This window comes from Clupea harengus, chromosome 8, assembly GCF_900700415.2.
Source record: "Clupea harengus chromosome 8, Ch_v2.0.2, whole genome shotgun sequence".
NCBI lineage: Eukaryota > Metazoa > Chordata > Actinopteri > Clupeiformes > Clupeidae > Clupea > Clupea harengus.
The window spans coordinates 9,155,372-9,169,805 of record NC_045159.1 but is presented as its reverse complement, the minus strand read 5'-3'; the positions used below and the strand labels follow the sequence as shown (position 1 = coordinate 9,169,805).

The following is a 14,434-nucleotide window of genomic DNA, read 5'->3' as shown; positions in this document are numbered from 1 at the left end:
AGATGGCAAATGTTCAGGAATAATCACAAGACATGCCAAGAGAGATCTGTCCCCACTTCTCTAGCTGAGGTCAAATGTAGATGGCTGGGGCTTCAACACAACTTGTTTCTCAGATATAAGCGGCATGAAGACACAAATTTCTCAGGCTTGTTGATCCTCTTGTGAATCATGCTTTCACACATTCTCGCTCTCACTCACACTCACTGACACACACACACAAAAGCCTTTCTGTTTCAAAACAGCCTTGGCAGAAGAGATCGCCTGAATAAATTAAGCCATAGTCTGCACATCGCCCCCTAGCCTTAGAGCATGCCTTCAGTCCAATTCTACTTAATATCATTTTTATGGAGATGCTGCGCATTGAGACAAGATAACAGGGAAAATGGCCTCAGGGAAATATTTAGAGTTAGGGTGTCAAATATGATGAAGAATGCTTAGGCAAAGGATTTAGTGTGGTGAGGTAGATGTAGAAAGGATATTTAGATTAAATGTCAATCATAGAATGGTTTTGGCATGTGAGTACTGTACTTGTAATCACTCAAGACGAAGAAAAGTCAATACTTACAACAAGTAGCAGCAAACCGCTGTCAGTATTAACATGGTAACGATGACCCTGTGAGTGAAATGGATTATTAGTGAAACAAGAACCGAACAACTTCCCGTTTTGCATCGGTCATTATGGCACTACATGAACATCACACGATTAAAATAATTGTTTGATTGTGTTTAAGCAGCATATTTTATATGTAGTTGAACATAGCTAATTACGTATCTCTAAACATCAACAGATCAGTCATTTTTCACGTTGAACTATATATATCCTACCTTTTTAGAACATCGTGTTTTTGTCACACCGGTTGCAAGAGTAGAGCTAATATCAGATAACGTTACATTTTTAGCTTGTTAATTAATTTACTTTTAATAAACACAAAGAACATTCGACTGCAATGGCCGTCAGAACATTTGCATTGTAAGACAACATCAATATTGTCCAGCGTATAGCCCAGACATTTTAAGTGTTAACGTTAAACTCTTGCTCTCCTTAAACTAACTTTAGTTCTCAGAAGATAGCCTTAACCAAGTTAGCTAAGGCGTCCCCCTCTTTCCGGTTTACCAACAGGCTTAATTTTTTTTAGTTAATTTTAATAGTATGTGAGTTAAACTGTAAACACTCAATAATAAAGGGCTGTGAGACAAACTCCTCGGAGAACATTTTAGGGAACCTTGTGATTCCCCGTTGGTAGCTAAAGTGTAGCTAGATAGCTAGCCTCAGTTAACTTACCCTCTGTTAGGTCCTTTGGGAATAATCCACGGGACAACTCCCCCAATGAACCCCCAAAAAAGCGTTACAACAGCCATCGTAATAGCAAAATGTTGTTCCGTCATGGCTACGTTTTCAACTAATCCAATGTAATTACCACTTTCTGGCTAATCTGCCGGTAGAGTAACTCCAGCAACTTCAGCAGTCAACTTTTATTACGCACTCTGGAACACATCAGGAAGATAAGTCACATGACTTGTAGACCTACTGGTTGATTTATGAAACGTCATCGAACTCACAGCGCATATTAAACCTTTGCCTGACAGTTTTGGTCTCTTCAGCAACACATAAACTACCTTTGCCTGACAGTTAAGTAAAAAAAACGTGGCAAACACCGTAAATATGGATTTAAAATAAATACAAGTTCTAAAAGCCGAATCCATTGAGCATACAAAACTGCCCTGCACTGATTTCCTCAATATGTCCTTATGTCTTTAAGGAAAGTTAATAGTAGTACACAATAGTAGACCTATCAAACTCTCTTTCACATACTATTAAACCCTGTGTATATGGGTTTTAGAATACAATGCATTAGTTTGGTAGAAAGTGGATGAGAGTATGGCAGCCTGGAGCAAATGGAACAGGAGCAGCTAAAGATTTTTACACCAGTGACAAAAACAATTTTGCCTGAGATTTTGACATTTTGTTACACTTAATGAATAGAATGACCAGGCATTCGGTTTTTCATCTTGAAGTTAATGTCCCATTTGACTAACGACAAGGCTTTAGGGTCTGAGAGCTTTTAGAGTTTTCCTATACGATATTTTGTCTCATAGTGTTTCTATCTTTTATATTTATTTTACAATGGATTGAAAAGAAATGCTTTAATTTAGATATATTGTGCAAGAAGTGTAGTTGGTAACTTAGAAACTAACAACACATTTTGGGAGCGGCTATGCAAATCATTTTAACCAGCTGTTGTCAGCACAGTAAAGGTGGGTGAAATGTTTGATATGTTTTGGGTCTCCACCACCAGTGCCCCCACTCACACCTTGTCTCCCCCCACCACCAGCCCCCTACCGCAGGAGGCAGCAGCATATCAGGAAAACATTGGTGTGGATGATGCAATCATCTACATGCTCCACAGAGCCTACACACACCTGGAGAAGCCACGCAGCACCTTGAGAGTCATTAATGCAGGTGGACCATGGCCTGGTGTCCTGGATCACGGACTACCTCACCAGCAGACCACAATACGTGAGACTGCAGGGCAGCCTGTCGGATGTGCTGGTGAGCTGCACCGGCGCCCCCTAAGGAACTGTGCTGTCACCTTTCCTGTTCATCCTCTAAACCTCCGACTTCCGCTTAAATTCAAGTACATGCCAACCAACATGAAGTTTTCCGATGACTCCTCCATCGTCAGCTGCATCACGGACGACAACGAGGGGGAGTACAGAGCTCTAGTGGAGAATTTTGTAGGGTGGTGTGACACCAATCACCTCCAGCTCAACATCAGAAAGACCAAAGAGCTGGTGGTGGACTACCGGTGGAGCAAGAAGAGGGCCCCAACTCCCATCACCATCCTAGGGGAGGAGGTGGAGGCGGTGGACAACTACAAGTTCCTGGGTGTACATATAAACAACAAACTGGACTTGACTGACAACACTGAGGCCCTTTACAGGAAGGGGTAGAACAAGTTGTTCTTCCTGAGGCGGCTCAGGTCCTTTAAAGTATGCAATAGGCTGCTGCAGATGTTCTACCAGTCTGTAGTAGCCAGTGTCCTCTTCTTTGGCATGGTGTGTTGGGGGGTAACATCAACACAAGGGATGCAAACAAAATGAACAAGCTGGTGAGGAAGGCTGGCTCCGTGGTGGGAATAGAACTGGACAATCTGGAGGCAGTTGCGGAGGAGAGGACGAGGAGGAAGCTGGATGCTATCCTGAGGAACCCCTCCCATCCCCTCTATGACAATCTACAGCAGATGGGGAGCACGTTCAGCCACAGACTGATCCCTCCTCGGCACACCACAAAGCGCCTTGGCCAGTCCTTTGTGCCAGTAGCCATCAGACTCCACAACCGAACATAACTTTTATGTCATTTACGCCAGCGGAGTTTTACTATGTGATCTATTTATTTTATTTCTTATTCTTTGTATTCATTTATTTTGATGTTTATGTATATACTTGATTTCTATTCCTACTACCTTGCTGCTATAACACCTGAATTTCCCTCACGGGATTAATACAAGTTTATCTTATCTTATCTCAACTCTAAATTAAATTACCTGCTAAGTATAATTAATTCACTGAGTCATCAGTTCAGGTCGTACAGGGACTTAAGCGCAATTTATGGTTGTCCGTTTACAGACACACGGAGACACAGAGAGCCCTCTCCGACGTTGCAAACACTCTCCGAGCACCTCTCCGTGGACTGATGTGCACTTCCCAAATTTTGTAACTATCCGACTCCGTCAATACATCAGTATCAATGCTTTACAACACCCTCAAACGCCGTAGAACCATAAATGAAAACGAGTCCGTCGAAGCAACTGCGTGACCACGGAGTAACGAAGTCGTAGAAGTATATTTCGGCCTTTAGTTTTCATAGTATTCAGCACACTGTTCACCGTGAATCAAACCTATAAATTTGCCATTTTTAGTACCTTACTCTACTAATGAAGAAACAGCAAGACCTGCCATTTTCCATAACACAGGCCCATATGTAAGAATAGTTATGGAAATATAGTATCCCCTCCCCAATAATAATAATAATTAAAAAAATAACAAACACATTTATTCCAGTAAGCTTTCTCTCAAACAATCAAACCAAAACAAACACCCAGCTCAGCATCAGAAACACCTTCAAAAATCTATGTGCCTTTCAAAAAGCTCATCAACATTGAACAGAGTTAATAAATAAATTCAAATAAATAATTTGAAATACAGTGGTATACCAAATACTGAATTATTGGTGTTAACTGAAACACTTAAATAGCAGTGCCATCATGCCACCACGATCATTTAGTAGGTCTGACATTTTTTTAAATACATATCTAGTTCCGTAACCAAAAGGTGTCAAATGCCTGTTTGACTAAAATAACAAAACAAAAAAACCCACCCACTATAGTTTCAGACTCAATGAGACTGTTAAAGGAACATTTACATATGAAAGGCTCTGAAATACCACTGTTTTTGTCTTTATCGTATTATGAGATGTTATTCAGATTTCTGACAAATCTTCAGTAACAGACACACACACACACACACACACACACACCATTACCACCAGCTCTCCAAAACGTTGTGTCTGTAATGGACACTGGTTACAGTTCGGTCTTGATTTTGTGCATTAGGTCCTTCTGGTCAATCATCTCGACCTGGCGGCTCCAACGGTGGTATGCAAGCAAGGCGATGTTCTTTGCCGCCACAGAGCTCATCTCCATGGCGCTGCCTGCCCACTCAATACCGTTGAGGTAGTAGAGTCCATCATGCAAGATGACTGGTGGGAGTTCCTGGGTGCTCCAGTAGTGAGGGTAGGCCTGCCAGTCTGTTACCTGCACTGAGTAGTACGACTTGAACAGTGTCTTCAGCTCCTTCTTACCCAAGGGCTCTTGGGAGAACACTTTGTAGACAGCAGCCTCTTGCGGAGGCTTGCGGCGGAAGCCAGCAGTGATGTTCACTGGACAGACATTGGCCACACTGTTGAAGAACAACCCAGGTGCATCTGTGGTCAGGACGCTGGCGAAAGGGAAGAGCTTGGGATCCGGGTAGCCAAAGTAGGAACAGTTAAGGTAGCCGTGGACGATGGAGGCGACGGTGTGGTGGTACGCTCCGGCGATGACGGGGGGCTGGGGATCAAAACCCTCAAAGGAGATGCCAGAGCCCACGCTAGGTTGGAGGGGTGTGGCCACCACTACGATGTCATACACTTCCGTTTGCTTCTCCATCTGGGTGGAGTAGCTGAGACGATATTGAGTTGACTCTCCTTCTGTTAAACAAAACAGCAAAACCCGTTTCACATCCAAATTGTCTCATTAGAATATAATCAACTGTCACATCAGGTACATAGTATACCTAGTATACTCAAGTATTGACATGTGATGAGAACAGTATTGAACAGTGCGATCAAGCCTTTGAAATTAGTGTTCAAATGTTTTAACTGTGTGAACAGTTTGCTTCTATTTTCCCAGAAGTATCATGATATCAAAGTATGTGCGAAAGTGAAAATCAATGAAAACATGCACCGGAATTCTACAGGAATAAATCACATGCTTTCACTGTGTATGGCATCCATCACCATACCCACAACATGGTACGTCTATGTAAAACATCAGCAGTGACAGTCAGAGTGGCTTGAGTTGCAAACCTGCAGCCTGAGGGGATATGGCGTTGACCTGTGCCTGGATGAGGTTTGCTTTTGCCAGCTTTAGCAGCCCTGAGCAGACCAGCTTATTGCCCCCCTCCACTGCCCACAGGTTGGCCTGAGCCCCTGCAAGAGACACCGCTCCTGGGAAAAGGAAAAAAAAGGCATGCTGCTCTTAGCACTAAATATGAGATATAACCCAGGGTTTCCATTAGCCTGTAATTACCGGTGCTTGACTGGTAAACATATAATTTAGGCTATCCCGAAACAGGACATTTGTGTTTTGACAACGAAACAGCCTGTATTACTTTATTTTCACCAAAAGATTGCGACTTCCCCTAGAGTTGCGACTGAATCAGCTGCCACACCTTTCATTGGTGGCAAGCGGATGGCGACACTCAGTTTCAGTTTTTTCACAAGGTGCTTGAGTTAAGCAAGCTGTAACTCGACTGGGCTACACTGGCTAAAGTGCCTGTGTTTTGTCTGTCAAGCAGAGAGAGTAGCTGGGTTTCCAATGTTTTAATACGAAAAATGCATGTATTAGCATGAATTCGCATTTGTTGCAATGTCATTGCGTGTTTCTGCTAAGTTTGTCCTGACAACCTTGCATTTTGATCCCACAACTGTTCACAACTCCTCCCTTGATTTAGAAGAGTGTCAGAGTGTCAGCGATGGGTATAACGGCTCTTTGAAGGTGACCAGATCTTATGGCTCCATTCCTTTCCGAGAGCTGTCCTTTTTTAGGGCAGGCAGTGAAATTTGAAATGAAGGGGAAAATAAAATGTAACCTTGTAGCCTATAGGCTACATATGATGTCATGAAGCCTTTTTTCAAACAGGCTACAGATGTTACAGATGTTTCATAATAGCCTAGCAGCTAAAGTTGAGGTTTTGCTCAGTTATTGCTCATTTTGCTTAATCGATACTGTTAAGTAAAATAGTCAAACTGACTTCAGGTCATTGTCATTCTTTCAGCACCCTAGCTAGGTATACATTATATTTGCATTTATAACATCCGCTGTTCTTGAAAAGTGACGGTAAGTTTCAAATTTGTAATAAAATAAAATAAATTATTTCTGGACACTGAACCAGCAAGAAAAAAGTCCTGACAGAAACCCTGGTAACCGTACACTCTCTCCCACATAGGAGACATACATGTACACTGTACTGTAAACTTCAAGCAGCTGCTGAGTAAATAAATATAAATATACTCTTGTGCTATCCAAATATGAACATGGGGTATAGAGAGATAATAATATATGAGTATGTTAGCTCCATAGAATGTCTCTGCAAGTTTACTCTACAACAGACTACAGATAGATCTGCAGAGTAACACCACCTGACTTCTTACCTACAAATGCAGGGATGCTGATGTTCTGGCCATAGTTGACCATCATGATGGGGGCAATGACCTCGTCAATGAAGCGCTGGGATACGCCGAGCTCCAGAAGTGACTCAGACAGAGGACGCTGGGTCATGTTGAGAAACCCTGAGCCTCCCAGAGAGTGCAGCAGCTCCTCCACTGAGCTGAAGGCATAGCCATGAGCCTGGTATTTATAGATCCTGTGCAGAGGTGTGTGTGTGTGTGTGGGGGGGGGGGGAGAGAAAGGAGGTATCAGATTCAGTAGATATTGTAGATATTGTATAGTAGATCAGTTTGGGGGGGGGGGGGGGGGAGACAAGAAGGAGAGTCGTGGGAGGACATCTGACTGCTACAAGTTCCATTCACTGGGAATTCTTATTCCTCCACCCTCATTCTCCACTCACCTCATGAACTTCTCCATGATCTCCTCCACCCTCATTCTCCACTCACCTCATGAACTTCTCCATGATCTCCTCCACCCTCTTTCTCCACTCACCTCATGAACTTCTCCATTATCTCCTCAGCCCACATCTGCAGGCGTATGAAGCTGATCCCATAGCGCCACCACAGGCGGAAGAGGTCAAGGAGGTACCAGTCAGTCTCCTCCAGGATGAACTCCTTGCCGTTGAATACAGCCGTTTTTCCTGCAACATTCTTCCTGTACTTCAGCCCTGGTGAATCATATTGACATTCATGACGCCTAACCAGGAGGAACTCAAAACTGAAAACACATGTCACTGGTGTCACATAGTCCTACACACTCTTGGTACATTGTTGCCTTTTTTTGTATTTCCAAAAACAGAACCATGTATGAAAGCACCAAGCATTGGCTTGATTCCATTACACAATGCATACTCACTCACTGAGACCTCGAGTGTCATGAAAGGCACCATTAAATAAAATGCATGATTAAAATAATAATAATGATTATTATTATGAATAATAATACAATAACAATAATAATACTCTTATCTTATAAACGACTTTGGCAAGGAACACTGTATATTTAGTCATTCTGAAAGTTGGTGTAATACTCATGAGGCACAGGAAACAAGAAAATAGATTGCACAATTACTCAAAGTAGTACAATATCTGTAAACTCTCTTTGTTCTGAACTCTTAATGAATCAGAAATGATTGCCCCTCTCTTGGTTTAAGACACAGAAATAAGTGGATCGTACAACACATCCGATTACGTTTACAAATACATACATGAACGTACCAATTTGTTTGACGAAGTTTTGCATGTGCAGATTAAGAGAATGGATGATGGATCCACCGGACTCATAGTCGTGGTGATTGACCGTGACTGTTGCCAACCGACCGCCGACAGTTCCCTTTTCAAAGACATCAATGCGTACCTCTGGCCCAAAATGCTGCCGTAAGAAATGTGCTGTCGCTGTCCCTCCAATTCCAGCCCCGACCACCGCTACAGATATACAAGAAGAACGAACGAGGGGGAAATCAATTAAAGGTTTTGGCATGGTAGTGACTATAGGACTGATTGCTGAAGTTCTTCATCACATCACTGTTTTACTAATATTAAACCAAAAACAACATACAGGCTTGTCTGGTGCAAGTGGGTATGACAGATGATATCATAATCGAATACACGTGCACTGTATATAGGATATATCTGATTCTATCTGAAGGATCGTGAACCATGTAATCATATAATCATTTGACTTGGCCTTTAGAATTTCGAATTAAAAGCAACTGCACGCTTTGATTGCTATGGAACGAACCAAGTCTAGTTAGCATAACGTTAGCCTGACCCGCAGACTACTCACCAATTTTGGATGGTGGTGCACCATCAAGTTGTGCAAACCCCGAGTCTCCAAGCACACAAATAGACGTTAATATCTGCAGATATAACAGTAGCCATTGGTTCATCGTTGAGCGTAAAACCGGATGAAACTGGGCAGTCAGCTCCGAGTTAGATTAATGCTATCGATGATGGTTTGAACAGGTTCAGTCATCGGGTCCTCGGTTCAGTCGCTATGGCTCTGAATATCTGGAAACCGATGACCGCTGCGAAATCCAGGAAGTCGTCTAATCAGCTCGGTGAAAAAAAATAATGCCGCTCACTTTCAGGGTTTGACAACCATACGGTAACACAACACGAGCGCCTGATTCCACATACGATGTCAGAGCCAATAAAACTGCGTGCGATAATCTTTTCCGGGATGGGTGGGACCGACTTGCATTGGCCAAACCAGAAACTGAGCTCAAATTGGGTAGGCCAAGTCTAAGTTCTGATGTTTCAACGGGACTGCAGAGGTGGCAAATTAAAGACGTTCTTGATAAGCGGAGAACTACAAATGAAGACAAAGAGCACAAATGGCAAGAAACTTGCCCATCGATACAAGAGAGAAAGAGCATAGAGTGATGAGTGACAATGGTTTATGGGCCAATAGGACAGGGCCACACTGAACAGAAAATCTGAGAAAATCCGTTTCAGGTGCAGAAATGGGTACAATGCCCTACAAACTGTCCCGTTGTACAGTATATTTACTGGTCCTGTATAAAACAGTGACTAGTCCTGTGTCACTATGATAACACATCTATTTTCAAACCTTCTGTGAGTTAAATTTGTTGATGCGCATTTCATAACTGCTGCTGTCAAAGAAACTTGGATAGACATTTGCTTCACTTATTGTTTTTCAACAGTGAGCCTCCCTAGTCACAGAACATAGACCAATGAGATGACACCGTTGTATTGCATTTCAATGTAGATTCAAGAGTACTTTATTGATCCACAAGGTTGATCCATCATCAGAGAGCGTAAGCCCGAGAAGAGTACAATGGATACACATGCTACCCATTTTAGCCAGCTCATTCTTAAACCATGCATAATCTGCGACTCTGAAGCCACAGGGACATTTGATGGGCATTGATGATTCAGCAATTTCCTGTATTCCTACTGATGTTGTGAACCAGGTGACTTGGGACACTTCCAATGCAGTTCTTTTGGTCTAGATCTTTGACAATGCACTTCATGGTTATAAATAAGGGGTGCCAGCACCCAAGTGTGACAACTTAGAGCACATTTATAGACTACTACAAAAAGGATCTCACCAGGTCACTACACCAATCAAAGCTCGTTTTGTATATTGGTCCTCTTGTAATCAAGAGGCAATATATGTTACCTTTACGTACTGTTCTTTACAAGGTGCCCTGCAGCAACATGAACAGAGAACTTCCTAGACTTGTTATCATTTAATTGATGTAATACAGTTCAAAGCCAAAGGCTTAAGTTACTGCTAGATAAATGTTAACATGCATTTCTGCACCGATAAACCAAACTGAATTAAGGCAATGCAGAGTACACTACCAATAGGACTGAAATAAAGGATAGTTCCTTCCATCACATTCCCAGGATTTACTCAAATTCTGCCTGGCCTCTTGGTCCTGCATAGCTCCAAACTCTACGCAGTATGACCACGACTTAAATTAAAGAGCTCTGTACGTGCACACTTACGCTGAATCAAATGATTGTAATGACATAATTTGGCCAAATAAAAACAGCAGACAAGGCCTTTTAGTGCAACAGCAAAACTCTTTTTTTTTTTTTTTTTTTTAATAAGACACATTTACAAATTTCCTCCATCAATTTATTGTAGGTCAACCACAGCATTCCAAATTATCCCATGGAGTTAAATACCACGAATCAGGGGATGCACGGACGCATTTCCTGTAAAGAAAAAAAAAAGTTTAAGTTTCAGTTTAGGTTTCATCATCAACAAGATCAAGCATAAAGCTTTGGCATTGGAATATCATGAGGCGCAGTAACTACTCACCAACAAGTAGCATTGGCTCCAAATATGTTTGTCGGATTCATGCTTATGGCCTGTGAAAGAAATATATTTGTTTACTTTTAATACAACCAACAGCTTCAAGCTATAACGCTGATTAGATACAGCATTCAGAACCTGAATTATCAACACTGAACAATCTGACGGTAATTCCAGCTTTCAGTTAGGGTTTCATCATCAAATAGATCAAGTATAAAGCTTTGGAATATCATGAGGCGCAGTAAGTACTCACCAGCAAGTAGCTTTGGCGCCAAGTATGTTTGTCGGATTCATGCTTATGGCCTGTGAAATAAATATATTTGTTTACTTTTAATACAACCAACAGCTTCAAGCTATAACGCTGATTAGATACAGCATTCAGAACCTGAATTATCAACACTGAACAATCTGACGGTAATTCCAGCTTTCAGTTAGGGTTTCATCATCAAATAGATCAAGTATAAAGCTTTGGAATATCATGAGGCGCAGTAAGTACTCACCAGCAAGTAGCTTTGGCGCCAAGTATGTTTGTCGGATTCATGCTTATGGCCTGTGAAATAAATATATTTGTTTATTTTTAATACAACCAACAGCTTCAAGCTATAACGCTGATTAGATACAGCATTCAGAACCTGAATTATCAACACTGAACAATCTGACGGTAATTCCAGCTTTCAGTTAGGGTTTCATCATCAAATAGATCAAGTATAAAGCTTTGGAATATCATGAGGCGCAGTAAGTACTCACCAGCCAGTAGCATTGGCTGCAAGTATGTTTGTCGGATTCATGCTTATGGCCTGTGAAAAATATATGTTTATTTTTAATACAACCAACAGCTTCAAGCTATAACGCTGATTAGATACAGCATTCAGAACCTGAATTATCAACACTGAACAATCTGACGGTAATTCCAGCTTTCAGTTAGGGTTTCATCATCAAATAGATCAAGTATAAAGCTTTGGAATATCATGAGGCGCAGTAAGTACTCACCAGCAAGTAGCTTTGGCGCCAAGTATGTTTGTCGGATTCATGCTTATGGCCTGTGAAATAAATATATTTGTTTATTTTTAATACAACCAACAGCTTCAAGCTATAACGCTGATTAGATACAGCATTCAGAACCTGAATTATCAACACTGAACAATCTGACGGTAATTCCAGCTTTCAGTTAGGGTTTCATCATCAAATAGATCAAGTATAAAGCTTTGAAATATCATGAGGCGCAGTAAGTACTCACCAGGCAGTAGCATTGGCTGCAAGTATGTTTGTCGGATTCATGCTTATGGCCTGTGAAAAATATATTTGTTTATTTTTAATACAACCAACAGCTTCAAGCTATAACGCTGATTAGATACAGCATTCAGAACCTGAATTATCAACACTGAACAATCTGACGGTAATTCCAGCTTTCAGTTAGGGTTTCATCATCAAATAGATCAAGTATAAAGCTTTGGAATATCATGAGGCGCAGTAAGTACTCACCAGCAAGTAGCTTTGGCGCCAAGTATGTTTGTCGGATTCATGCTTATGGCCTGTGAAATAAATATATTTGTTTATTTTTAATACAACCAACAGCTTCAAGCTATAACGCTGATTAGATACAGCATTCAGAACCTGAATTATCAACACTGAACAATCTGACGGTAATTCCAGCTTTCAGTTAGGGTTTCATCATCAAATAGATCAAGTATAAAGCTTTGGAATATCATGAGGCGCAGTAAGTACTCACCAGCAAGTAGCTTTGGCGCCAAGTATGTTTGTCGGATTCATGCTTATGGCCTGTGAAATAAATATATTTGTTTATTTTTAATACAACCAACAGCTTCAAGCTATAACGCTGATTAGATACAGCATTCAGAACCTGAATTATCAACACTGAACAATCTGACGGTAATTCCAGCTTTCAGTTAGGGTTTCATCATCAAATAGATCAATTATAAAGCTTTGGAATATCATGAGGCGCAGTAAGTACTCACCAGCCAGTAGCATTGGCTGCAAGTATGTTTGTCGGATTCATGCTTATGGCCTGTGAAATAAATATATTTGTTTATTTTTAATACAACCAACAGCTTCAAGCTATAACGCTGATTAGATACAGCATTCAGAACCTGAATTATCAACACTGAACAATCTGACGGTAATTCCAGCTTTCAGTTAGGGTTTCATCATCAAATAGATCAAGTATAAAGCTTTGGAATATCATGAGGCGCAGTAAGTACTCACCAGCAAGTAGCATTGGCTGCAAGTGTTTGTCGGATTCATGCTTATGGCCTGTGAAATAAATATATTTGTTTATTTTTAATACAACCAACAGCTTCAAGCTATAACGCTGATTAGATACAGCATTCAGAACCTGAATTATCAACACTGAACAATCTGACGGTAATTCCAGCTTTCAGTTAGGGTTTCATCATCAAATAGATCAAGTATAAAGCTTTGGAATATCATGAGGCGCAGTAAGTACTCACCAGCCAGTAGCATTGGCTGCAAGTATGTTTGTTGGATTCATGCTTATGGCCTGTGAAATAAATACATTTGTTTATTTTTAATACAACCAACAGCTTCAAGCTATAACGCTGATTAGATACAGCATTCAGAACCTGAATTATCAACACTGAACAATCTGACGGTAATTCCAGCTTTCAGTTAGGGTTTCATCATCAAATAGATCAATTATAAAGCTTTGGAATATCATGAGGCGCAGTAAGTACTCACCAGCCAGTAGCATTGGCTGCAAGTATGTTTGTCGGATTCATGCTTATGGCCTGTGAAAAATATATTTGTTTATTTTTAATACAACCAACAGCTTCAAGCTATAACGCTGATTAGATACAGCATTCAGAACCTGAATTATCAACACTGAACAATCTGACGGTAATTCCAGCTTTCAGTTAGGGTTTCATCATCAAATAGATCAAGTATAAAGCTTTGGAATATCATGAGGCGCAGTAAGTACTCACCAGCAAGTAGCATTGGCTCCAAGTATGTTTGTCGGATTCATGCTTATGGCCTGTGATGCCATATATGTTGTGACAATTCACGCGCATAGCCTGTGAATTTATGTAAAAAAAAATATATAATAATTTAAAACATTTAAATACAACTAAAACTACAATCAATGAAGCTATAACGCTGATTAGATACAGCATTCAGGAACCTGAAATATCAACACTGAACAATCTGACGGTAATTCCAGCTTTCAGTTTAGGTTTCATCACTATACATTCGTTTGAGATTACCAAAACAATAATTTACAGAAAGACAAAAACAATACAAAAAGGTTAAAAAGTTACCTGGCTTTGGTGCAGCGCTCTTAACCTCGTGCAGGACATCGACTCAACTGCAACAAATCAAACAAACCAGCGTCATGCAATACTGCGTTAACACCAACTCAAAATGGATCACATTGAATAATAATGAAAGTCACTTGTCGCATAAGATGGCATCATTACTTCCTATTCAAGTTTATCATATTTAACACAGAACTTCAGTTCAACTAAAAAAAAAACATGGTCGAATATTTTTGCATTGTGTTACAAAAGCGCCAAACCATGCATCTAAGAAAATAGTTAAGTTGCATATTTTTGTCGTAATCCACCCACATTGCATATCTAAAAGGCATATTTTACAGATTGCACTTGTATGAAATACACTTA

General features: G+C 40.8%; 1 protein-coding gene and 13 non-coding genes across 14 annotated transcripts; all 14 read right to left on the bottom strand.

Moving 5' to 3' along the window:
* Positions 1-4,032: 4,032 nt before the first annotated feature.
* Positions 4,033-9,371, bottom strand: LOC105909181 (prenylcysteine oxidase-like). The gene is made up of 6 exons (XM_012837790.3): positions 8,775-9,371; positions 8,207-8,413; positions 7,482-7,656; positions 6,974-7,185; positions 5,627-5,767; positions 4,033-5,248 (listed from the first exon to the last, which is right to left on the bottom strand). Exons 1-6 carry the CDS (start codon positions 8,875-8,877, stop codon positions 4,584-4,586), a joined length of 1,503 nt encoding a protein of 500 aa, XP_012693244.1. The 5' UTR covers positions 8,878-9,371; the 3' UTR covers positions 4,033-4,583.
* Positions 9,372-10,907: 1,536 nt separating this feature from the next.
* LOC116221608 lies at positions 10,908-10,982 on the bottom strand. The gene has a single exon (XR_004164212.1). It is a non-coding gene; the product is annotated as a small nucleolar RNA SNORD65 (small nucleolar RNA).
* A 172-nt stretch (positions 10,983-11,154) lies between these two features.
* On the bottom strand, positions 11,155-11,229 carry LOC116221607. The gene has a single exon (XR_004164211.1). It is a non-coding gene; the product is annotated as a small nucleolar RNA SNORD65 (small nucleolar RNA).
* A 172-nt stretch (positions 11,230-11,401) lies between these two features.
* LOC116221606 lies at positions 11,402-11,476 on the bottom strand. The gene has a single exon (XR_004164210.1). It is a non-coding gene; the product is annotated as a small nucleolar RNA SNORD65 (small nucleolar RNA).
* Positions 11,477-11,644: 168 nt separating this feature from the next.
* Positions 11,645-11,719, bottom strand: LOC116221653. The gene has a single exon (XR_004164249.1). It is a non-coding gene; the product is annotated as a small nucleolar RNA SNORD65 (small nucleolar RNA).
* Positions 11,720-11,891: 172 nt separating this feature from the next.
* Positions 11,892-11,966, bottom strand: LOC116221652. The gene has a single exon (XR_004164248.1). It is a non-coding gene; the product is annotated as a small nucleolar RNA SNORD65 (small nucleolar RNA).
* Positions 11,967-12,136: 170 nt separating this feature from the next.
* On the bottom strand, positions 12,137-12,211 carry LOC116221651. Its single transcript, XR_004164247.1, has one exon. It is a non-coding gene; the product is annotated as a small nucleolar RNA SNORD65 (small nucleolar RNA).
* Positions 12,212-12,383: 172 nt separating this feature from the next.
* LOC116221650 lies at positions 12,384-12,458 on the bottom strand. The gene has a single exon (XR_004164246.1). It is a non-coding gene; the product is annotated as a small nucleolar RNA SNORD65 (small nucleolar RNA).
* Positions 12,459-12,630: 172 nt separating this feature from the next.
* LOC116221649 lies at positions 12,631-12,705 on the bottom strand. Its single transcript, XR_004164245.1, has one exon. It is a non-coding gene; the product is annotated as a small nucleolar RNA SNORD65 (small nucleolar RNA).
* Positions 12,706-12,877: 172 nt separating this feature from the next.
* On the bottom strand, positions 12,878-12,952 carry LOC116221647. The gene has a single exon (XR_004164243.1). It is a non-coding gene; the product is annotated as a small nucleolar RNA SNORD65 (small nucleolar RNA).
* A 170-nt stretch (positions 12,953-13,122) lies between these two features.
* LOC116221646 lies at positions 13,123-13,197 on the bottom strand. The gene has a single exon (XR_004164242.1). It is a non-coding gene; the product is annotated as a small nucleolar RNA SNORD65 (small nucleolar RNA).
* Positions 13,198-13,369: 172 nt separating this feature from the next.
* Positions 13,370-13,444, bottom strand: LOC116221645. Its single transcript, XR_004164241.1, has one exon. It is a non-coding gene; the product is annotated as a small nucleolar RNA SNORD65 (small nucleolar RNA).
* Positions 13,445-13,614: 170 nt separating this feature from the next.
* LOC116221644 lies at positions 13,615-13,689 on the bottom strand. The gene has a single exon (XR_004164240.1). It is a non-coding gene; the product is annotated as a small nucleolar RNA SNORD65 (small nucleolar RNA).
* A 236-nt stretch (positions 13,690-13,925) lies between these two features.
* On the bottom strand, positions 13,926-13,998 carry LOC116221643. Its single transcript, XR_004164239.1, has one exon. It is a non-coding gene; the product is annotated as a small nucleolar RNA SNORD65 (small nucleolar RNA).
* Between the last annotated feature and the right edge of the window lie 436 nt (positions 13,999-14,434).